Consider the following 19,879-nt stretch of genomic DNA (forward strand, 5'->3'; position numbering starts at 1 on the left):
GTGATGGGGCTGCTTCTGTTAGAATGGTGAACAAGTTGCCCGACTGCTCCGCCAGTTCCTCCACTTCCAAGCCCAAGTTCGAAGCCACCCTTCTAAGCAGGGCTTTGTGCTCTTTAAAGTCCTCGCGGGGACTGACATGCAAGGGCCATGCTACTGCCTCATCTGACGATGACTGCACCACTGAGGGAGGGCCTGGGGCATTATCCCCTGTAGGGGACGGCTCCCTTGGAGTGGGCACCTGCTTCTCTACCCCAGCATTGGAGTCCGCACCGCACACGGAGTCTGGTACAGTTGTTGCAGGGGGTTGCTTCTCTGAAGCAGCAAGGGAGGAATGGTACGAGAAGGACATCAGCATCACCAGTATGCCCCACGCATTCCAATAGGACTGGCCACTGACCCTGCCACCATGCCGGCACTGTGGGAGCAGAGATGGACTCCGGTGCCCACAAGATTTGCTGCTGCCACGGCGAGGGGCTAAAGTCCCACTCTGACCTAGACGAGTCCCCTTCCAGTGACCAAGGCGGGACTGTAGATGCTTGCGTCTGGTGGCTGACCATAGGCGCCAGGGAATGGTGCCTCAAGTAAGGTGATCGGTCCCTCTCAGAGGACTGGTGGCGGGGGCATGAAGACCAGTGCCAGGAAGGTGAGATGTCCCATACCAGCAGAGACCTGCACCGGGACATCGGCTGGTGAAAGGACGATCGGTGCTGGGTGTACGGCGACCGATGCCTCACTGCAGGTCTACTGATTGATGCTCTTCAGCTCTCCCTGCACCTGGTGCAGAGAATTCAGCTCTGGCCCCCACAGTGAGATGAGCAGGTTAGCATCAGTGCTGCTGCACAGTGGCAGGGGAGACACTGACGCTCTAGACTAGGATGCCACCCCCAGACTGGTTTTTGAGGTAGAAAGAAGGCAATAGCAAATAGTGACAAATTCCCTACCCCTTGTGTCCAAATGCTGTCAGCGGGAGGGGGAAAATTATGTAGCTTCAGCATTGCAGTTCCCATCAGCTAGCTCTTGGGCCATGTTACTATAGCAACCTGGGCTGACCCAAATTCTGTTGCACCCCATAATATGGTCATGTCCTGGCTCTGACCAGCTCTGCTGCTGTTGGGAAGAACAAACAAGGGGAGAAAGGGGAACACTGGGAAGTAGCTATATTTTTTACTCTCACATGTTGGAAGACTCATCAAGTGTGCATGTGAGAATCGAGGCTCTCAATGCTACACATCGACATGCTCAGTGCCACATATCACTCAAAGGCTTTTCTACTTGACCAGGGGATCCCTTGTGTCACTGCTGGTCCCTTCCAGTGTTGTTGCTTCTACAGATTATTGTATTGTTCCTTTAAAAGCAGTTTCTAATCTTTAGACTTTTAGCTCACTCCCCACATCCACTATCACTGTTAGATGGATTTTTGGCAGTTCAAAGGAAAAGCTGATTGCACTCTACAATAGTAAGGTAAGGTCCAGGATAAACACAAAGGAAAAAGGGCAAACGTTTTGGCTTTTAGAAAGTCAAGGAAATTTATTTCCTGAGGTCATGAGACAGGAAGTTGATTCCTAGCCACAGTAAAGGAGGTCTCCTAATGAAGGCTGGAGTGCCTAGCAAGACATGCTCAAGGTATCTGATCACTGTCACCACTTCGGTAGTTGTGAAGCTTAGCAGATGAAAGTCACTTATGACGTTTCACACAAAAAGCTGTGTCTGAATCAGAGTGGAAAGCTTGGGGGGGGGGGGGGGGGGAAGGAAGAGAACTATCCATTTATAGTAGGTCCTAAGCCCAGTAACAACAGACAAGTAGAATGGGTTCTAGCACTCCACACAGCATTAGGAGACCTCGCAGGGCAATTTACTGGTGGTCCAGCCGCTGGGTCAGAATTCAAACAGGAAGTATTTGTGGCAGGTTAGTGTCAGGTCAGCTAGCTGGAGGAGATGTTTCTGCTTCCAGGTCATTATCGTTTGGGGCCCCAGGGAAGAGTCTTGGGGGCCACTTGAGCCCCAAAGCTGGGGAAATCTTCAGAACTGCTCATATCAGGGGCCTAGAGCAAAGAAGAGAGAATGGTCCAAGTTATATAGGCTGGCTGCAGTTCTATACAACACTCAAGAAGCTCAGAGACAACTGTAGCATTCAAGAAATATCACATGTGCAAACACGTAATGAGTGAGGAGGGGGAAGAGGACAACTGTTGCAAGGCCACATATGGAAGAGTGTGTTCTAGGATATCAAAGTTCTTGAAAGGTGCAGAGGTCAAGGACAGTACAGCAACAGGGTTTTAGTAGGACCCATGAAAACAGCAGGCAAGTCACTAAGATGGGTCACAAAAGGATCATGATCTGAATTAACCCAATCAGTTTAGAATATCAGGGAAGCAGATTCTGCAGGAAGGTCAGAAGGACATCTACTTCTTGGGGAGATTGACACCAAGTATAGTTTGTCCACTGTTTCCTCAATGGTGCCAGGTCTACCCTAATACTCAAATGCTATCCTCTATGTTCTACTCCTCATCGCTGTAGTACGCAGTAGTATTGAAGTATTCCTGCTAACAGGCAAGGCTTTTCTGCACAGTGGCAGGGGAGACACTAGCTGGGTCAGAGGTTCTTGACACCCCTTAATTTCTATGGTTCAGGCTAGCTTTAGAACAGAGACCTGCCAGGTCTTCAATGCACCTCGTGAGGACCAAGTGGCCAACAAGAAGGTATTTGGTTTAGACCTTTCAGAGAATGGTCAGAAGTCCCTAACCGAGTTCCACAGTAACCAAGTGCCAGCCACAGCGGCTTTGGAAGGCAATCTCAGCTCCAGGGGCTGTGGAGCGGAGATTTGCCAGGCTAGCTACTCCTTTCAGAGTCTCTACAGGAGGATTCTGTTGTTCTTAGAGGGGAGAGGTGACAGCAGTGGAGGAAAGCTGGGCAATTTAGAAACCCAACATACTAACTTCTAGGGGCCTAGCACATAGTGTGGGCAAGCTCTCCAGGTGATGAAACAGACTGATCATGACACTCCCCAATTGTCAGGAAAGGCCTACACATCCACTAAAAAGAGGGAAGAACATGATTCTGAAACAAAAACAGTTACCTACCTTTCATAACTGTTGTTCTTCGAGAGGTGTTGCTCATGTCCATTCCATTCTAGGTGTGTGTGCACCCACGTGCATAGTTGTCAAAAAATTTTGCCTTAGCGGTATTCGCAGGGTCAGCCGTGGTGCCCTCTGGAGTGCCACACTCATGCGGCAGTATATCAGGTGCTGCTGGCCCTGCGCCCTCTCAGTTCCTTCTTGCTGGGCAACTCTGACAGAAGGGTAGGCAGGCGGGTAGTGGAATGGACATAAGCAACACATCTCAAAGAACAGTTACGAAAGGCAGGTAATTTTTTCTTCAAATGCTTGCTCAGGTCAATTCCATTCTAGGTGACTCTCAAGCAGTACCCCTGGAGGTTGGCTTGGAGTTCACGGTTGTGTGGCTTGCAACACTGCTCTACCAAAGCCAGCATTGTCCCAGGCCTGCTGGGTAAGCACGTAATGGGATGTGAACATGTGGCTAGACGACCAGGTAGCAACCCTACAGATATTTTGGATCAGAACCTGGCCTAGGAAGGCTGAGGCTTGTGCCCTGGTTGAATGGGTGATCACAATTGCCAGCAGTGGCCCTTTCACCTGTTCATAGCAAAAATGAATATACAGGTGGTGATCCATGATGAAACTCTGGGTGGCCACAGGAAGGCCCTTGATCCTGTCTGCCACCATGACGAATAGCTGCATGGACTTACGGAATGGCTTAGTCATAGAATCAGACTTTAAGGTCAGAAGGGACCATTATGATCATCTAGTCTGACCTCCTGCACAACGCAGGCCACAGAATCTCACCCACCCACTCCTGTATCAAACCTGAGCCATTGAAGTCCTCAAATCATGGTTTAAAGACTTCAAGATGCAGAGAATCTTCCAGTAAGTGACCCATGCCCCACGCTGCAGAGGAAGGCGAAAAAACCCCAGGGCCTCTGCCAATCTGCCCTGGAGGAAAATTCCTTCCCAACCCCAAATATGGGCAAGACTCACCAGCCAGACACCCAGGAAAGAATTCTCTGTAGTAACTCAGATCCCACCCCATCTAACATCCCATCACAAGCCATTGGGCATATTTACCGCTAATAGTCAAAGAGCCTAATTTTGGCAATTAATTGATATCCCATCGTATCCCTTCCATAAACTTATCAAGCTTAGTCTTGAAGCCAGATATATCTTTTGCCCCCACTACTACCCCCTGGAAGGCTGTTCCAGAACTTCACTCCTCTGATGGTTAGAAACCTTCATCTAATTTCAAGTCTAAACTTCCTGATGGCCAGTTTATATCCATTTGTTCTTGTGTCCACATTGGTACTGAGCTTAAATAATTCCTCTCCCTCCTTGGTATTTATTCCTCTGATATATTTGTAGAGAGCAATCATATCTCCCCTCAGCCTTCTGTTGGTTAGGCTAAACAAGCCAAGCTCTTTGAGTCTCCTTTCATAAGACAGGTTTTCCATTCCTCGGATCATCCTAGTAGCCCTTCTCTGTACCTGTTCCAGTTTGAATTCATCCTTCTTAAACATGGGAGACCAGAACTGCACACAGTATTCCAGGTGAGGTCTCACCAGTGCCTTGTATAACGGTACTAACACCTCCTTATCTCTACTGGAAATACCTCGCCTGATGCATCCCAAGACCGCATTAGCTTTTTTCACGGCCATATCACATTGGCGGCTCAGTCACCCTGTGATCAACCAATACTCCAAGGTCCTTCTCCTCCTCTGTTACTTCCAACTGATGTGTCCCCAGCTTATAACAGTAATTCTTGTTATTAATCCCTAAATGCATAACCTTGCACTTTTCAGTATTAAATTTCATCCTATTACTATTAGTCCAGTTTACAAGGTCATCCAGATCTTCCTGTATGATATCCCGGTTCTTCTCTGTATTGGCAATACCTCCCAGCTTTGTGTCATCCGCAAACTTTATTAGCACATTCCCACTTTTTGTGCCAAGGTCAGTAATAAAAAGATTAAATAAGATTGGTCCCAAAACCAATCCCTGAGGAACTCCACTAGTAAACTCCCTCCAGCCTGATAGTTCACCTTTCAGTATAACCCATTGTAGTCTCCCCTTTAAGCAGTTCCTTATCCACCTTTCAATTTTCATATTGATCCCCATCTTTTCCAATTTAGCTAATAACTCCCCACGTGGAACTGTATCAAATGCCTTACTGAAATAGAGGTAAATTAGGTCCACTGCGTTTCCTTTGTCTAAAAAAATCTGTTACCTTCTCAAAGAAGGAGATCAAGTTGGTTTGGCACAATCTACCCTTTGTAAAACCATGTTATAATTTGTCCCAATTACCATCAACCTCAATGTCCTTAACTACTTTCTCCTTCAATTTTTTCCCCAAGACCTTGCATACTACAGATGTCAAACTAACAGGCCTGTAGTTGCCCGGATCACTTTCCCCCCCCTTTCTTAAAGATAGGAACTATGTTAGCAATTCTCCAGTCATACGGTACAACCCCTGAGTTTACAGATTCATTAAAAATTCTTGCTAATGGGCTTGCAATTTCATGTGCCAGCTCCTTTAATATTCTTGGATGAAGATTATCTGGGCCCCCGATTTAATCCCATTAAACTGTTCGAGTTTGGCTTCTACCTCGGATGTGGTAATATCTATTTGCATATCCTCATTCCCATTTGTCATCCTACCATTACCCCTAAGCTCCTCATTAAAGACTGAGGCAAAGTATGTGTTTAGATATTGGGCCATGCCTAGATTATCCTTAACCTCCACTCCATCCTCAGTGTTTAGCGGTCCCACTTCTTTCTTTGTTTTCTTCTTAATTATATGGCTATAAAACTTTTACTATTGGTTTTAATTCCCTTTGCAAGGTCCAACTCTATATGGCTTTTGGCCTTCTCACTTTATCCCTACATGTTCTGACCTCAATAAGGTAGCTTTCCTTGCTGATCACTCCCATCTTCCACTTCTTGTAGGCTGCTTTTCCTTAATCACCTCTCTGAGATGCTTGCTCATCCAGCTTGGTCTACAACTCCTGCCTACGAATTTTTTCCCCTTTCTTTAGATGCAGGCTTCTGATAGTTTCTGCAACTTTGATTTGAAGTAATTCTAGGCCTCCTCATCCCCAAGTTCTTCAGTCCAATCCACTTCCCTACCTAATTTCCTTAATTTTTTAAAGTTAGCCCTTTTGAAATCAAAAACCCTAGTCACAGATCTATTTTTGTTTATCCTTCCATTTAGTTTAAACTGAATTAGCTCATGATCACTCGAACCAAGGTTGTCCTCTACAACCATTTCTTCTAGGAGGTCCTCACTACTCACCAAAACCAAATCTAAAATGGCATCCCCTCTTGTTGGTTCAGCAACTACTTGGTGAAGGAATCCATGAGCTATCGCATCTAAGAAAATCTGAGCCCTATTATTACTAGCACTTGTTCTCCAGTCTATATCTGGGAAGTTAAAGTCTCCCATAATCACACAACTCCCATTAGTATTTACTTCATTAAAAACATTTAAAAGGTTTCTATCCATATCCAAATCAGATCCCGTTGGTCTATAGCACACCCCAAGCACTATCTCAGGGGAGGCTCTAGTAGCTTTCTTCCCCAATGTGATTTTTGCCCAGACAGACTGTCTTATCCATTCCATTCCTTATTTCTTTACATTCTACCTCATCATTGATAGAAATAAAGGCAAAGGTGGTGGAGTAGCATTGTATGTCTTTCCTAAACAGCACATACCCTTCAATACCTGTGCTCCAGTCATGACTACTATTCCACCATGTTTCTGTTATCCCTATAATATCCGGTTTCACTTCCTGCACCAGTAACTCTAGTTGCTCCATTTTGTTACCTAGGCTCCTCGCATTGGTGTACAAACATCTTAATTCTTGCTGTTTGGCTTTGCTCACATTCTTTACCTGATTAGGCCCAGACATTCTACCCCCAGTATCACCTATTAGAATGGTATCTACACTACCCTTCCTCCGTATGTCCATTCTCCTACCCACGGCTGTATCCTTTCTTACTTCGTTTTCTTCCCTCTCAATGTTAAAATCCGGCGTGGAGATTACCTGGACATCTCCTAACCATCTCCCCCCAATTTCTAGAAGTCTATTTCCCTCCCTACTCAGGTGAAGTCCATCCCAAGAGAACAGTCCTCTGTCCATGAATGCCTCCCAGTGGCCATACATCCCAAAGCCCTCCTTATAGCACCACTGCCTGAGCCATCTGTTGATCATCATAATCTTGTCACACCTTTGTTGCCCCTCTCTAGGAAGAGGCAGAATCCCACTGAAGATCACCTGAGCCTCGATTTCCTTAAGCATCTTCCCCAGCCTGGCATAGTCTCCCTTGATACGTTCCAGCGAGAATCTAGCCGTATCATTCGTTCCCACATGAAGGACAATCAGTGGATTCTTTCCCGCTCCTGTTAGGATCCTCTTCAGCCTCAGGTCATAGAATCATAGAATATCAGGGTTGGAAGGGACCTCAGGAGGTCATCTAGTCCAACCACCTCACCCTCCCTGATTGAACTAACCTCGTTATCTCCATACTGATTTATACCTGCCTCTGGAAATTTCCATTACTTGCGTCTGATGAAGTGGGCATTCACCCACAGAAGCTTATGCTCCAACACTTCTGTTAGTCTTAAAGGTGCCACAGGACCCTCTGTTGATCATTAATAAAGATATTAAACAAAACCAGCCCCAGGACCGACCCTTGGGGCACTCCGCTTGAAACCGGCTGCCAACTAGACATGGAGCCATTGATCACTACCGGTTGAGCCCGACGATCTAGCCAGCTTTCTATCCACCTTCCAGTCCATTCATCCAGCCCATACTTCAACTTGCCGGCAAGAATACTGTGGGAGACCGTATCAAAAGCTTTGCTAAAGTCAAGACTTATCACATCCACCGCTTTCCCCATATCCACAGAGCCAATTATCTCATCATAGAAGGCAATTAGGTTGGTCAGGCAAGACTTCCCCTTGGTGAATCCATGCTGACGGTTCCTAATCACTTTCCTCTCCTCTAAGTGCTTTAAAATGGTTTCCTTGAGGACCTGCTCCACGATTTTTCCATGGACTGAGGTGAGGCTGACTGGCCTGTAGTTCCCCGGATCCTCCTCCTTCCCTTTTTTAAAGATGGGCACTACATTAGCCTTTTTCCAGTCATCCGGGACCTTCCCCGATTGCCATAAGTTTTCAAAGAGTCCACATCCCGTATCTTAGCACCCGGCAGACAGCACACCCTTCTGTTCTCTGGATCAGCTCTGGTAACAGGCCTGTCTATTCTTCTCAGTAAGGAGTCTCCAATCACGTAGACCTGCCTTTTCCTGGTGACGGTGCGATTCTCTGGTCTATCCTCTGTTCCCTCTGGCTGCAAGTCCTCTCGATTCCTAGTCACCCTTGCAATCCTCTGCAACCCATCCCGTATCCTTTCCTTTCCCTTTCTATGTAAAAGGCTAGCGCCCTCCTGATGTCCAGAGAATGTAATCTATGGTCCTCATCTGATTTATGAGGTTTTGGAAAGAAGACTGGTAAGTATATGTCTTGGTTGGTATGAAATTGTAAAACTACTTTGGGCAGGATAGCTTGGTGCTGCCACAGCTGGACCTTGTAGAATACCATATAGGGTGGTTCTGAGATAAGCACCCTAATCTCAGAGACCCTACAGGCTGACTTTATTGCCACCAGGAGAATTGCAGGGTGTAGCCCAGAGATATACTGAGCACCTAATGGTCTGAAGTTACTTCCAGTCAGCATGGTTGCAAGTAACACAGGCGGTTGAGGAAGGAGTAGGAAAGTGGATCCTGAGAAGTAACTGCAGTGTCATCCTTGGGTGAACCCTCAAAATGAGTGCTTATGACCCCCCCCCCCAGTGTTTTGCTGGGCCAGGCTGAGTGGGCGAATGGGAGGTGGAGGGGAGACTATGACTGAACCCTCTGTCTCTCTTCTCCTAAAAGAGCCTTGCCGGGGAGGCCAAGGCGTAGGAGGTGGCTGGAATTGCTTTCTCGCCGTTTGCTCGCTAGGCCTGCATACGCCACAGAGAGTGGCTCGAGAATCCTCGAGTCCATGCAGCCTCACATCAGTTTGCTCTGAAAAGAGCCCATTGCCTTTGAAGGGAAGGTCCTGGATGGAGGACTGCATCTCCTAGGACAGACCCAAGGATTGAAGCCAGGAATTGGCCGCATCCCAGGCCATCTGGAGAGAGCCCCTCGCCACTGCGGTACCTTCCTCCAGGATGGTAGCAAACTCCTGAGGCAGGGAGTCAGAACTTCTTGAGGCAATCCCACAAGTTACAATTGTATCTCCCCAACAAAGTGGTGGTTTGATACTCTGAACTGAAAGCTGGCCATAGAATAAAAACTTTTCTTCTGGAAAGGTCCAGCCTCCAGGCATCTTTGTTTTTCTATGTGGAACTCACTTGCCCTTGCCTGTCCCTTTCATTGGCCGCAGATATGATTATGTCCCTGGGGGTGGATGGGTATACAAATATTTGAACGTATTAGCGGGGACACAATATTTCTTTTCTGCCCACTTGGAGGTGGGCAGGATAAAAGACGGGATTTGCCACAGGGCCTTGGCTATCTTCAAAATCCTCTCATGTACCAGCAGTGTGATCCGTGATGGGGCTGCTTCTGTTAGAATGGTGAACAAGTTGCCCGACTGCTCCGCCAGTTCCTCCACTTCCAAGCCCAAGTTCGAAGCCACCCTTCTAAGCAGGGCTTTGTGCTCTTTAAAGTCCTCGCGGGGACTGACATGCAAGGGCCATGCTACTGCCTCATCTGACGATGACTGCACCACTGAGGGAGGGCCTGGGGCATTATCCCCTGTAGGGGACGGCTCCCTTGGAGTGGGCACCTGCTTCTCTACCCCAGCATTGGAGTCCGCACCGCACACGGAGTCTGGTACAGTTGTTGCAGGGGGTTGCTTCTCTGAAGCAGCAAGGGAGGAATGGTACGAGAAGGACATCAGCATCACCAGTATGCCCCACGCATTCCAATAGGACTGGCCACTGACCCTGCCACCATGCCGGCACTGTGGGAGCAGAGATGGACTCCGGTGCCCACAAGATTTGCTGCTGCCACGGCGAGGGGCTAAAGTCCCACTCTGACCTAGACGAGTCCCCTTCCAGTGACCAAGGCGGGACTGTAGATGCTTGCGTCTGGTGGCTGACCATAGGCGCCAGGGAATGGTGCCTCAAGTAAGGTGATCGGTCCCTCTCAGAGGACTGGTGGCGGGGGCATGAAGACCAGTGCCAGGAAGGTGAGATGTCCCATACCAGCAGAGACCTGCACCGGGACATCGGCTGGTGAAAGGACGATCGGTGCTGGGTGTACGGCGACCGATGCCTCACTGCAGGTCTTCTGCGCCGGTGGAGACCAGGACCGCGGTGATGGCGACCTGGGCCATCTGACCGGAGATCTAGGTTGCCGAGTCAGGGGCCTCAGTAGTGGAACTTCGCCTCTGCTCCGGGGAGGGACGGTGTGCAACTGCCCTCTGAGGTGGTCTCATAGCTGGCTTGCCCTTAGCCACCTCCAATACGCCAGAAGGGCTCTCTGGTCCCTAGCTGCCTGGAGGGCCTCAAACGTTTAAGGTACAACCAGGTGCCAGGGTCCCTACTGCTCCCAGGAGTGGGATCCCTGGGTGGGGGGTTCCTGGGGGCTACAGCCTGAGAGATACCGCCTTGAGGCTCCGGAGTGGGCAGACAGCCCTGTCTCTCCTTGCTTGATGCCGGGGAGCCTCGCTTTTTCAGGTGATTCTTGGACACCGGCAAAGGGGAGCGGGGCCGGGCAGAACGCTCTTCACCGATGCCAAGGTGCTAGGCGTAGAGTTGGAGCAGGAAGGCTCTAACGCCGGACGAAGTGCAGCCTCCATAACTTCTTATGGAGTTATGGCCCTTAGACGAATTTCCCCACTTCTTTTGAGTTCTGGGTCAAAAGTTCTTGCAAATTTGATACTTGTCCTTTACGTGCGACTCTCCCAAGCACTTCAGGCAGCGGCTATGAGGGTCGCTAACACAGGCCTATTGCAGGCTGAACAAGGCTTGAAACCCTGGGACAGAACAAGGAGTAATGGTCTCAAGTTGCAGTGGGGGAGGTTTAGGTTGGATATTAGGAAAAACTTTTTCACTAGGAGGGTGGTGAAGCACTGGAATGGGTTACCTAGGGAGGTGGTGGAATCTCCTTCCTTAAAGGTTTTAAGGTCAGGCTTGACAAAGCCCTGGCTGGGATGATTTAGTTGGGGATTGGTCCTGCTTTGAGCAGGGGGCTGGACTAGATGACCTCCTGAGGTCCCTTCCAACCCTGATATTCTATGATTCTATGACCGGCCAGGGCAAAATCCCTGCTGAGACTAATTTACTAAAACTAACCCTTACAACTTAACACTTAATTACTAACTACTATAAACAACTATATACAAAGAAAACAGACAATAGGTGCTGGGAAAAACCCATTATCCACTTGCAAGGCAAAGGGAAGTTGCTCCGACCAACTGTCAGGGGCAGTAAGAAGGAACTGAGGTCGTAAGGCGGCGACTCCTCATATACCAGCACATGAGTGTGGCACTCCAGAGGGCACCACAGCCGGCCCTACAGATACAACTAAGGCAAAAAATTCCAATATCTGTGCACATGGACGCGCACACACCTAGCATGGAATCGACATGAGCAAGCACTCAAAGAAGAACAGGCATTGCTCCCTCAAAGGTCCCACAATGAACAGTGAGATGACCCTCCTGTTCACATCCTGGCCATGCAGAGTGCATGGCACAGGAACAGTCTCTAGGAAGAGGAACCTCTGGAGGTGCAATAGCAGAAGCAGCACTCACCTTCTCATTGTTGCCAGCTGCCCAGGGGGCATCTCTCACCACAAATCCCTTGGATGGGGCCTTGGACTCCTCATGCGCGGAGGGTTTCATGTACACCTGCATCGCCTCATTGTCCACCACATCAGCCAGCTGCAGACAGAGGGCAGCACAGGGAGAGAGGTTCTCTTTGTATGGTCATGTTCCTTGTTCCCTACTTGGTCAATGGAGTCTCCCCTCCCCCACAGTGTCAAACAGCAATTGCTGCCAATAGCAGCTGCCTAAGGGCTGGTCCACACTGGGGCGGGGGATCGATATAGGAAACAACTTCAGCTACGAGAATAGCGTAGCTGAAGTCGACGTTTCCTATATCGAACTAAAAGTACTTACTTCGGGTCCACGCGGCGCAGGCAGGCTCCCCCGTCGACAGCGCTTCCTCCTCTCGACGAGCAGGAGTTCCGCAGTCGACGGGGGAGCGCTTCTGGGATCGATCTATCGCGTCCAGATGAGACGCGATAAATCGATCCCAGAAGATCGATCTCTACCCGCCGAATTAGGCGGGTAGTGTGGACCAGCCCTAAGACTAGCTTGTTGCACCCCTTAGATAGGCAGATGACATCCATCTGACCGGCTGCTCTATTCACTCATTTAACCCCCCTCCCCTCACTTCAGTGGCACGGGGCAGTGGCCACATAGGCTGCCTTGACACTGCTTCACGAGCCAACACCTCCTCGGGGCTCTAACTTCTAGGGTCAGTTGCACAGAACAGCTGAAACTGCCATGAGCACAGTGCGAGAGAGACGGATGGGAGGAGGAAAACGCTAGCTTCCTCTGCCCACAAGCGGCAGGAGCCAGACAGAGCTGGACATTCAGTGATCATTATCATGCAGCAGTATGCCCGTATTAGAGATGTCCCATAAGTTTCCACAGCTGCTCGCTGAGCTCCCTGCGCACACACAGCAGGGACTTGTAGTTTTTAGGTCTATACTCTCCACTAACAAGGAAGTTAACTGGGCTGTTTATGCTTACAGACCAGAGCCATTCTTCTGGCCTTCACGTCCCTGCCTCCTCCACTACTCACATATTCCTCCTCCAAGTTCAGGATATGATCTATTGCTTCCTCCACGTTATCAGGGAGCCCGGTCACAGTCACACAGTTGGGGTCAGACGCGCCGCTCTGGGGGAAGCGGATATCCACCTGGAATGCAAGGCACAGCAGAGGGTTTTAGATGTGCACTGGCCCCTCTCAGCTGGCTCATCATTCTGGAGGTCCATGGCTAGGCTGCAGTGATGACCCCACAGGCGCTCACAGTCAAAGGGCTCCTTTGCACTGGACCATACCAAGCCCCGGTGGGGAGTGTTTGGTTTCCAATACGAGGGAGCGCTGAGCTGGAGCCCATACACAGCAGGAAGCCTCATTCCCAGCAGAATGGAGTCTGTTCAGCTTGGGAGCAGGGGGATCTGACCCTTCTCCAGCCACTGCTGCCATTCACTCAGCACCCCACAGCTTTGTAGTGTTGTGCAGCCCGGAGCCCAGCAGGGCTGAGCTGCCCTACCACCAGCACCTGCCCCGGGCAGAGTACCCACTTCTGCAGAGCGCTTAGATCGCTGGTAGCCAGAATGCTGGCGATTGCTCCCACTGCCTTTACAACCTGCCATGCTTTACCAGTCGCTATAATGGTGGGAGTTCTAACCACTACATCCTCAGCTATCGCCTCCTCTGTCAAACCACCGCTAGTGCCGCCTCGCGACACTGGACTGCTGGCAAAAAACAGAGGGTTCTAGTGAGCTTCCAGGAGTCGCCAGCAGCTCTCAGCTTGTTTTAGACACACTAAAGCCCCAGGGACAGAGTGGTGCTCAAGATGCCACAATTTCCTCTTCAAAGAGCTTTCCAGCCTTCCCAATTTCTGAGAGACAGAAGGGAAGTGCAGGTCTGCAGCCTGGCACAGACTCAGAGGTCTGAGCTCCCCCCAGGGCTATCAGTGGGTTGTTCATGGCAAAGCTAAAAGACAAATGCAGTGTCAATGATGTTCATTATTTCACTGCTGATCATTTCAAGAGACAGACACCACTAAGGCCTTTCTTCCAAGAGCCCAAACAATCCTAATCCAGCCTGAGACAGGTGTGTGGCCTGTTGCTTTGGGCACTGCTGGAAGGTAATCCAATATTACAGTGAAGCTGGCTAGAACAGAAGTGTCTCCCACGCACTGCGAGTGACCCAAAAACCCAAGCTGCCCCCTACTCAGCTCCCCCGGTCACAAACAGCTTCCATAAAGCAGCTGTGTTTTCAATAGGAAAATCTGAACCCACTGAAAGTGTTAAAGATGTCAGGGCACCACAAACACTGAATCCAACAGCAAATTCAATACAGAGCGTATGGGACTTTGGATTTTTGTTTATCAAAAGCTGCCAGATTCCCTAGTAGTCTCGCAGAGCTGAGTACCCAGGGCTCTGGGAATGTCAAACGCCCCTCAGAGAGGTGCCTAAATTATAGTACAGGTTCTTCATGGGCTCCAAGCAGGGGTACCAGGAGGCCATGGCCCCATCAATTTTAAAAGCCATAAGGGTGAGCGTGGTGGGGGAGAAAGAGGAGTGAGAGCAGGGGGTGAGGCCTCAGGGGAAGAGACAGTGTGAGATCAAGGCCTCGGGGATAGAGGTAGGCCTCAGTTCGGGCACCATTGGGCCCCCCTGACACTTTTAGGAAGCTTCTGCCACCCCGGCTCCATAATCAGTGACAGGGCAGCAGATAAAGCCGTTCCCTCTTACTGGGAGGAGCCATTCAGCTCAGGTCTGAAAGTGTGAAATGATCAGACCATTGTGATTGTGATGGACAGGTGCCACTGGCAGAGGCACCTGACGAACAGTTGTGGCTTAGCCCTGGGAACAGCACAGAGGGATCACACAGAAGCAGGTCTGCCAGATTAAATCCACCCAGGCCACAGACACTCAAGGATACATCTACACTGCAACTGACCACCTGCAGCTGGCCCACGTCAGCCGACCGGGGTTCAGGCTGCAGGGCTATACAATTGCAATGTAGCTGTTTGGGCTCAGGCTGGAGCCAGGGCCCACAAACCTGAGCATCTACCCTGCAGTTAAACAGCTCTGTAGCCCCAGCCAGCTGACGGGCCAGCCGCTGGTGTTCGACTGCAGTGCAGACACAGCCTAAGGGCTCAATGGAGTTCTCTCTCAGCCGGTGTATGGAACACTGAAGTCATGTGTCCCACCCTGGGAAGAGCTCCAGAAACCAACTGGGACTCAGAAACCCTGGGTCACCATTTCCAGAGATCCCATTTTGCTCAAGGTGGGGGGAGGGCACGGAAGGGAGAAGAGCAGGCTGCTTCAACCCATTCCCAGTTGTGGTGTCCAATCAACTCTGCTGCCTGGAGTCTATGAAGGAGCCACAGATCCATCTACACCCTGGCATGCAGCCCGGGCTCAGACTAGAGTAAGCACAGGAAGAGAGCAAGGCCTGTGCAGCTAGACAGACTGGGGCCTTGGCTCCCATCACCTGACTCCTGTGTGCAGCCATCTCCGTCCCAGTCAAGCCCACAGAGAGATTCCCTGTAACACATCAGCACTATCATCCCAGGTCAGGATTTGTGCAGAGGGCAGAAAGCATGGGCATTAAGAGCCCCAAAGTCCTGGGTTTGTAATAGTTCAAGTTACCCCAACCATTGTACAGCAGCCCCTGCAATGGATCCAGCATACTCTGTGCCCACCTTGAACTCATCCATGATTTTGCGGATGGCTTTGCCCCGTGCTCCAATGATGCGGGCATGAACACGATGGTCCAGCATCACATCCTCAGAGACCATCTGCTCCAGCTCGCCCACAATCTTCATGATGGCGTCTCGGGCTGCCTCGGTGTTCTTTTCATAGCCAGTTATGGTGATCTGATCCTGGGACTAGGAAAGCAGATTGGGGAGGAAGTTAGAATGGACCTCCTGGACAATGGACCAAACCCATCCTGGACCTCTTAGGGAGAAGTCTGACTGGAAGGCAATACTACAGGAGACTCTGGACTGGAAACCAAGTGTAGTGTCAGACTGGCCTGCCTGGGACAGGCTTGGGATGTTTTTTTATTTTGATCAGCATTTTGCAGTGAGCAGCTGCTGGAAATGTCATGTGTGCTCTACTCAGAGCCCAGAGCCTCTATTGTGCCCCAGAAGGCTTTATCCCCCTCCAGTCCTCACCTGGTTTTCATCATCCTTATCCGGAAACTGGATGTTGACCTCATGCTCCGTGCGGATCTGGGTGATCACTGCCCCCTTCCTTCCAATAATTTTAGGGTGGTATTTGGGGTCCACAGTGACAGTCAGCTTGAAGCTTCGCAAGGCCTGTAATGAGAAGGGAGACCCTCTCGAGCGCTATAGCAGAGTATACACCAAGGTTTGACCAATTAAATCCATTCCTGTCTACGTCAAACTTTTACCTCCATCTCTCAAGTATCCAGTCTGTAAGGGGACACCACACATTTAGGCAGATTCTGGGGGTGTTTTTGCTTTCCTGTGACATGCCCCAGGTTGTCCCACAGTGGCTGCTCTGGGTGGCACTACCTGAACATATTTGCATGATTGCAGAGCCAAAGTAGCTGTGTGCACGTCTGCCACTGGCCTGTGCTTCTGCTGAGCCTCTGCTCATTTACCCATAGCTCCCTGCTCATGACAGCTCCTCGTTGTTCTGTCCTGGGGACTGTAGAGAGGGAACACTACAGAGCAGAGGAGCCAAGGAGGATGACCAAACTACCACACTTCACGTGAAGGTAGAGAATGGGACTCAGAAGCATTCCTCACAGAGCGATGATTAAAAGCTATTGGGTCAAATCCTGGTTCCACTGAAGCCGATAGCAAAACTCCCCAGATTACTTCAACTGGCCAAGATTTCACCCGTTGTCTACACAGCAGATTGCACTTCCAGGTCAGATGGAGGAGTGCTGAGACAAGCCACTGGCCAAACCAGTTACTGTATGCCTGGTTTCACTGCAGAAAGATTGCCCCATTCCAAATGCCACGCCTATTTGTTTAAACTAGGATAAAAAACTGGACAGCCCGATCACTACCTTTTCATCAGCTCACACTGCACAGCTGGGCTATTTAGAATCCACTTGATCTTTTTAATTAAAGTTACATTTGAGTAACACACAAAGTGGAGTGGCCTCTTACCATCAGGTTAGTAGCTAACGGGGCTGTAACTGCCGTGGTTACAGTGCAACAACTTGGGTTACAGGAGCTTGTAACTCAGCCTTCAAGTTCACTTGAGGCAGAAGTAAACAAGCCTTTGTAACTCTAAATTCCTCATCCTAGGCCAAGGAAGCTGCCTTCAATAGTGCTGCAGAGCCCAATCCGTACGAGCTTCCACTTCTCTGCCAGCTAGGTGAATGTTGTTCTGGAGGCCACAGATCATTTTCACCTTACTGCCCAGGTTCAGAGGGCGGCGCCCAGCTGTCAGCAGCAGCAGAGGAGGGTCTGAAAGGCTGATCTCATGTGCCTACCCTAAAAGCTCAGATGTCAGGCCAAATACACACTATTTACAAGGGTGCATTCTGCCTCTATACATCCTCTGATATCCACTGGTCTACAATTTGAGAAGTCGTCTGCTTCAGAGATAAAATGTGCTATTTATTATGTATTTTGATGTGCTGAATTCAAATATGACCATTAAAACAACTGATTGGCTACTGTTTCTAAGATATTTAAGTTTTTACATTTTATGTCTATGTATATTTTTTGTAGATAGTAGAGTTTTAATCATAAATTGTAAACCTAGGTCTTTTCATGTGTTTATGGTTGCTTTACAGGATAATATTTCACCTGTCCTGTTTATGCAACACTTTAAAAATCAGCAAAAGGGTTATATAAATAAAATTTATTATGAAACAAAAGGCAAAAAACTATTACGTACATAGTTTAGTCCTATTCAGTGTCTACTCGGCGCTTCTTGGCTTGTCTCTTGTATTCATTAAATGGGGCATCTCTTGTCACTGTCCAGCAATAGTCTGCAAGCATTGATGGGCTCCATTTGCACTGATAGCGTTTCTCCATTGTTGCAATGTCCTGGTGAAATCGCTCGCCGTGCTCGTCGCTCACTGCTCCGCAGTTCGGTGGAAAAAAATCTAGATGAGAGTGCAAAAAATGCATCTTTAGTGACATGTTGCAACCAAGGCTTTTGTATGCCTTGAGGAGGTTTTCCACCAACAACCTGTAGTTGTCTGCCTTGTTGTTTCCGAGAAAATTTATTGCCACTAACTGGAAGGCTTTCCATGCCGTCTTTTCCTTGCCACGCAGTGCATGGTCAAATGCATCATCTCGAAGAAGTTCACGAATCTGCGGACCAACAAAGACACCTTCCTTTATCTTAGCTTCACTTAACCTTGGAAATTTTCCATGGAGGTACTTGAAAGCTGCTTGTGTTTTGTCAATGGCCTTGACAAAGTTCTTCATCAGACCCAGCTTGATGTGTAAGGGTGGTAACAAAATCTTCCTTGATTCAACAAGTGGTGGATGCTGAACACTTTTCCTCCCAGGCTCCAATCACTGTCGGAGTGGCCAATCTTTCTTGATGTAGTGGGAATCTCTTGCACGACTATCCCATTCGCAGACAAAACAGCAGTACTTTGTGTATCCAGTCTGCAGACCAAGCAAGAGAGCAACCACCTTCAAATCGCCACAAAGCTGCCACTGATGTTGGTCATAGTTCATGCACCTCAAAAGTTGTTTCATGTTGTCATAGGTTTCCTTCATATGGACTGCATGACCAACTGGAATTGATGGCAAAACATTGCCATTATGCAGTAAAACAGCTTTAAGACTCGTCTTTGATGAATCAATGAACAGTCTCCACTCATCTGGATCGTGAACGATGTTGAGGGCTGCCATCACACCATCGATGTTGTTGCAGGCTACAAGATCACCTTCCATGAAGAAGAATGGGACAAGATCCTTTTGACGGTCACGGAACATGGAAACCCTAACATCACCTGCCAGGAGATTCCACTGCTGTAGTCTGGAGCCCAACAGCTCTGCCTTACTCTTGGGTAGTTCCAAATCCCTGACAAGGTCATTCAGTTCACCTTGTGTTATGAGGTGTGGTTCAGAGGAGGAGGATGGGAGAAAATGTGGGTCCTGTGACATTGATGGTTCAGGACCAGAAGTTTCATCCTCTTCCTCTTCCTCGTCTGACTCAAGTGAGAATGATTCTGGTGCATCAGGAACCGGCAGTCCTTCTCTGTGGGGTACTGGGCGTATAGCTATGAAATGTTTGGATAATGCACAGTCCACTTTTTCTTCTTTGACACGCCTTTCCCAACTGGAGGCACCATGCAGAAGTAACAAGTGCTGGTATGATCTGTTGGCTCTCTCCAAATCATTGGCACTGCAAAAGGCATAGATTTCCTTTTCCTGTTCAACCACTGGCGAAGATTTGTTGCACAAGTGTTGCAGCATATGTGTGGGGCCCACCTCTTGTCCTGATCTCCAATTTTGCAGCCAAAATAAAGGTGATAGGCTTTCTTAACCATAGTGATTATACTGCGCTTTTGTGATGCAAAAGTCACTTCACCACAAACATAGCAGAAGTTATCTGCACTTTCCACACAAGTACGAGGCATCTCTGCTCACAATGGCTAAACAGAAATGTGTCCCTTTGCAAAATCAAACACTGACAAATAAGAGAGCACGACACTGTATGATTTCTAGAGCTGATATAGGGCAATCTGTTCAGCAGAGTGATGTAAGCTTCGTTATGATTGCATCATCCATGACTTCTAGGAATAACATGATGCAATTCATATCATGTATGACGCAATACCAGCTTCAGATTGCATTATTCATTGTTTTGCCTAAAAAGCAAGTACTGTCCAAACCCAGTCATAGATTTATTCATAGATCCAGTCAAAGATGTATTTTAGTCATTTCTGGTTTAAATTGAGATCCCTTCCCTTTATAACTCACTTATCCTGCGCCATTCCCAAGTCAAGGGTCGTATATACTGACCCATTAGCATATCTTGAAAACTAGAGCCAATCAAC

General features: G+C 48.8%; 1 protein-coding gene across 1 annotated transcript in view; it reads right to left on the reverse strand.

Moving 5' to 3' along the window:
• Positions 1 to 1,739: 1,739 nt before the first annotated feature.
• Positions 1,740 to 19,879, reverse strand: part of HDLBP (high density lipoprotein binding protein) — an 84,931-nt gene continuing 66,791 nt past the window's right edge. Inside the window, exons 24-28 of the mRNA XM_065410232.1 lie at positions 16,047 to 16,190; positions 15,573 to 15,758; positions 12,932 to 13,048; positions 11,875 to 12,003; positions 1,740 to 2,042 (exon numbers count right to left, since the gene is read on the reverse strand). Coding sequence (XP_065266304.1) covers positions 1,956 to 2,042; positions 11,875 to 12,003; positions 12,932 to 13,048; positions 15,573 to 15,758; positions 16,047 to 16,190 — 663 coding nt within the window. The 3' untranslated portion in view covers positions 1,740 to 1,955. The remainder of the gene's footprint in view (positions 2,043 to 11,874; positions 12,004 to 12,931; positions 13,049 to 15,572; positions 15,759 to 16,046; positions 16,191 to 19,879) is intronic.

This window comes from Emys orbicularis, chromosome 9 (genome assembly GCF_028017835.1).
Source record: "Emys orbicularis isolate rEmyOrb1 chromosome 9, rEmyOrb1.hap1, whole genome shotgun sequence".
Classification (NCBI taxonomy): Eukaryota; Metazoa; Chordata; order Testudines; family Emydidae; genus Emys; species Emys orbicularis.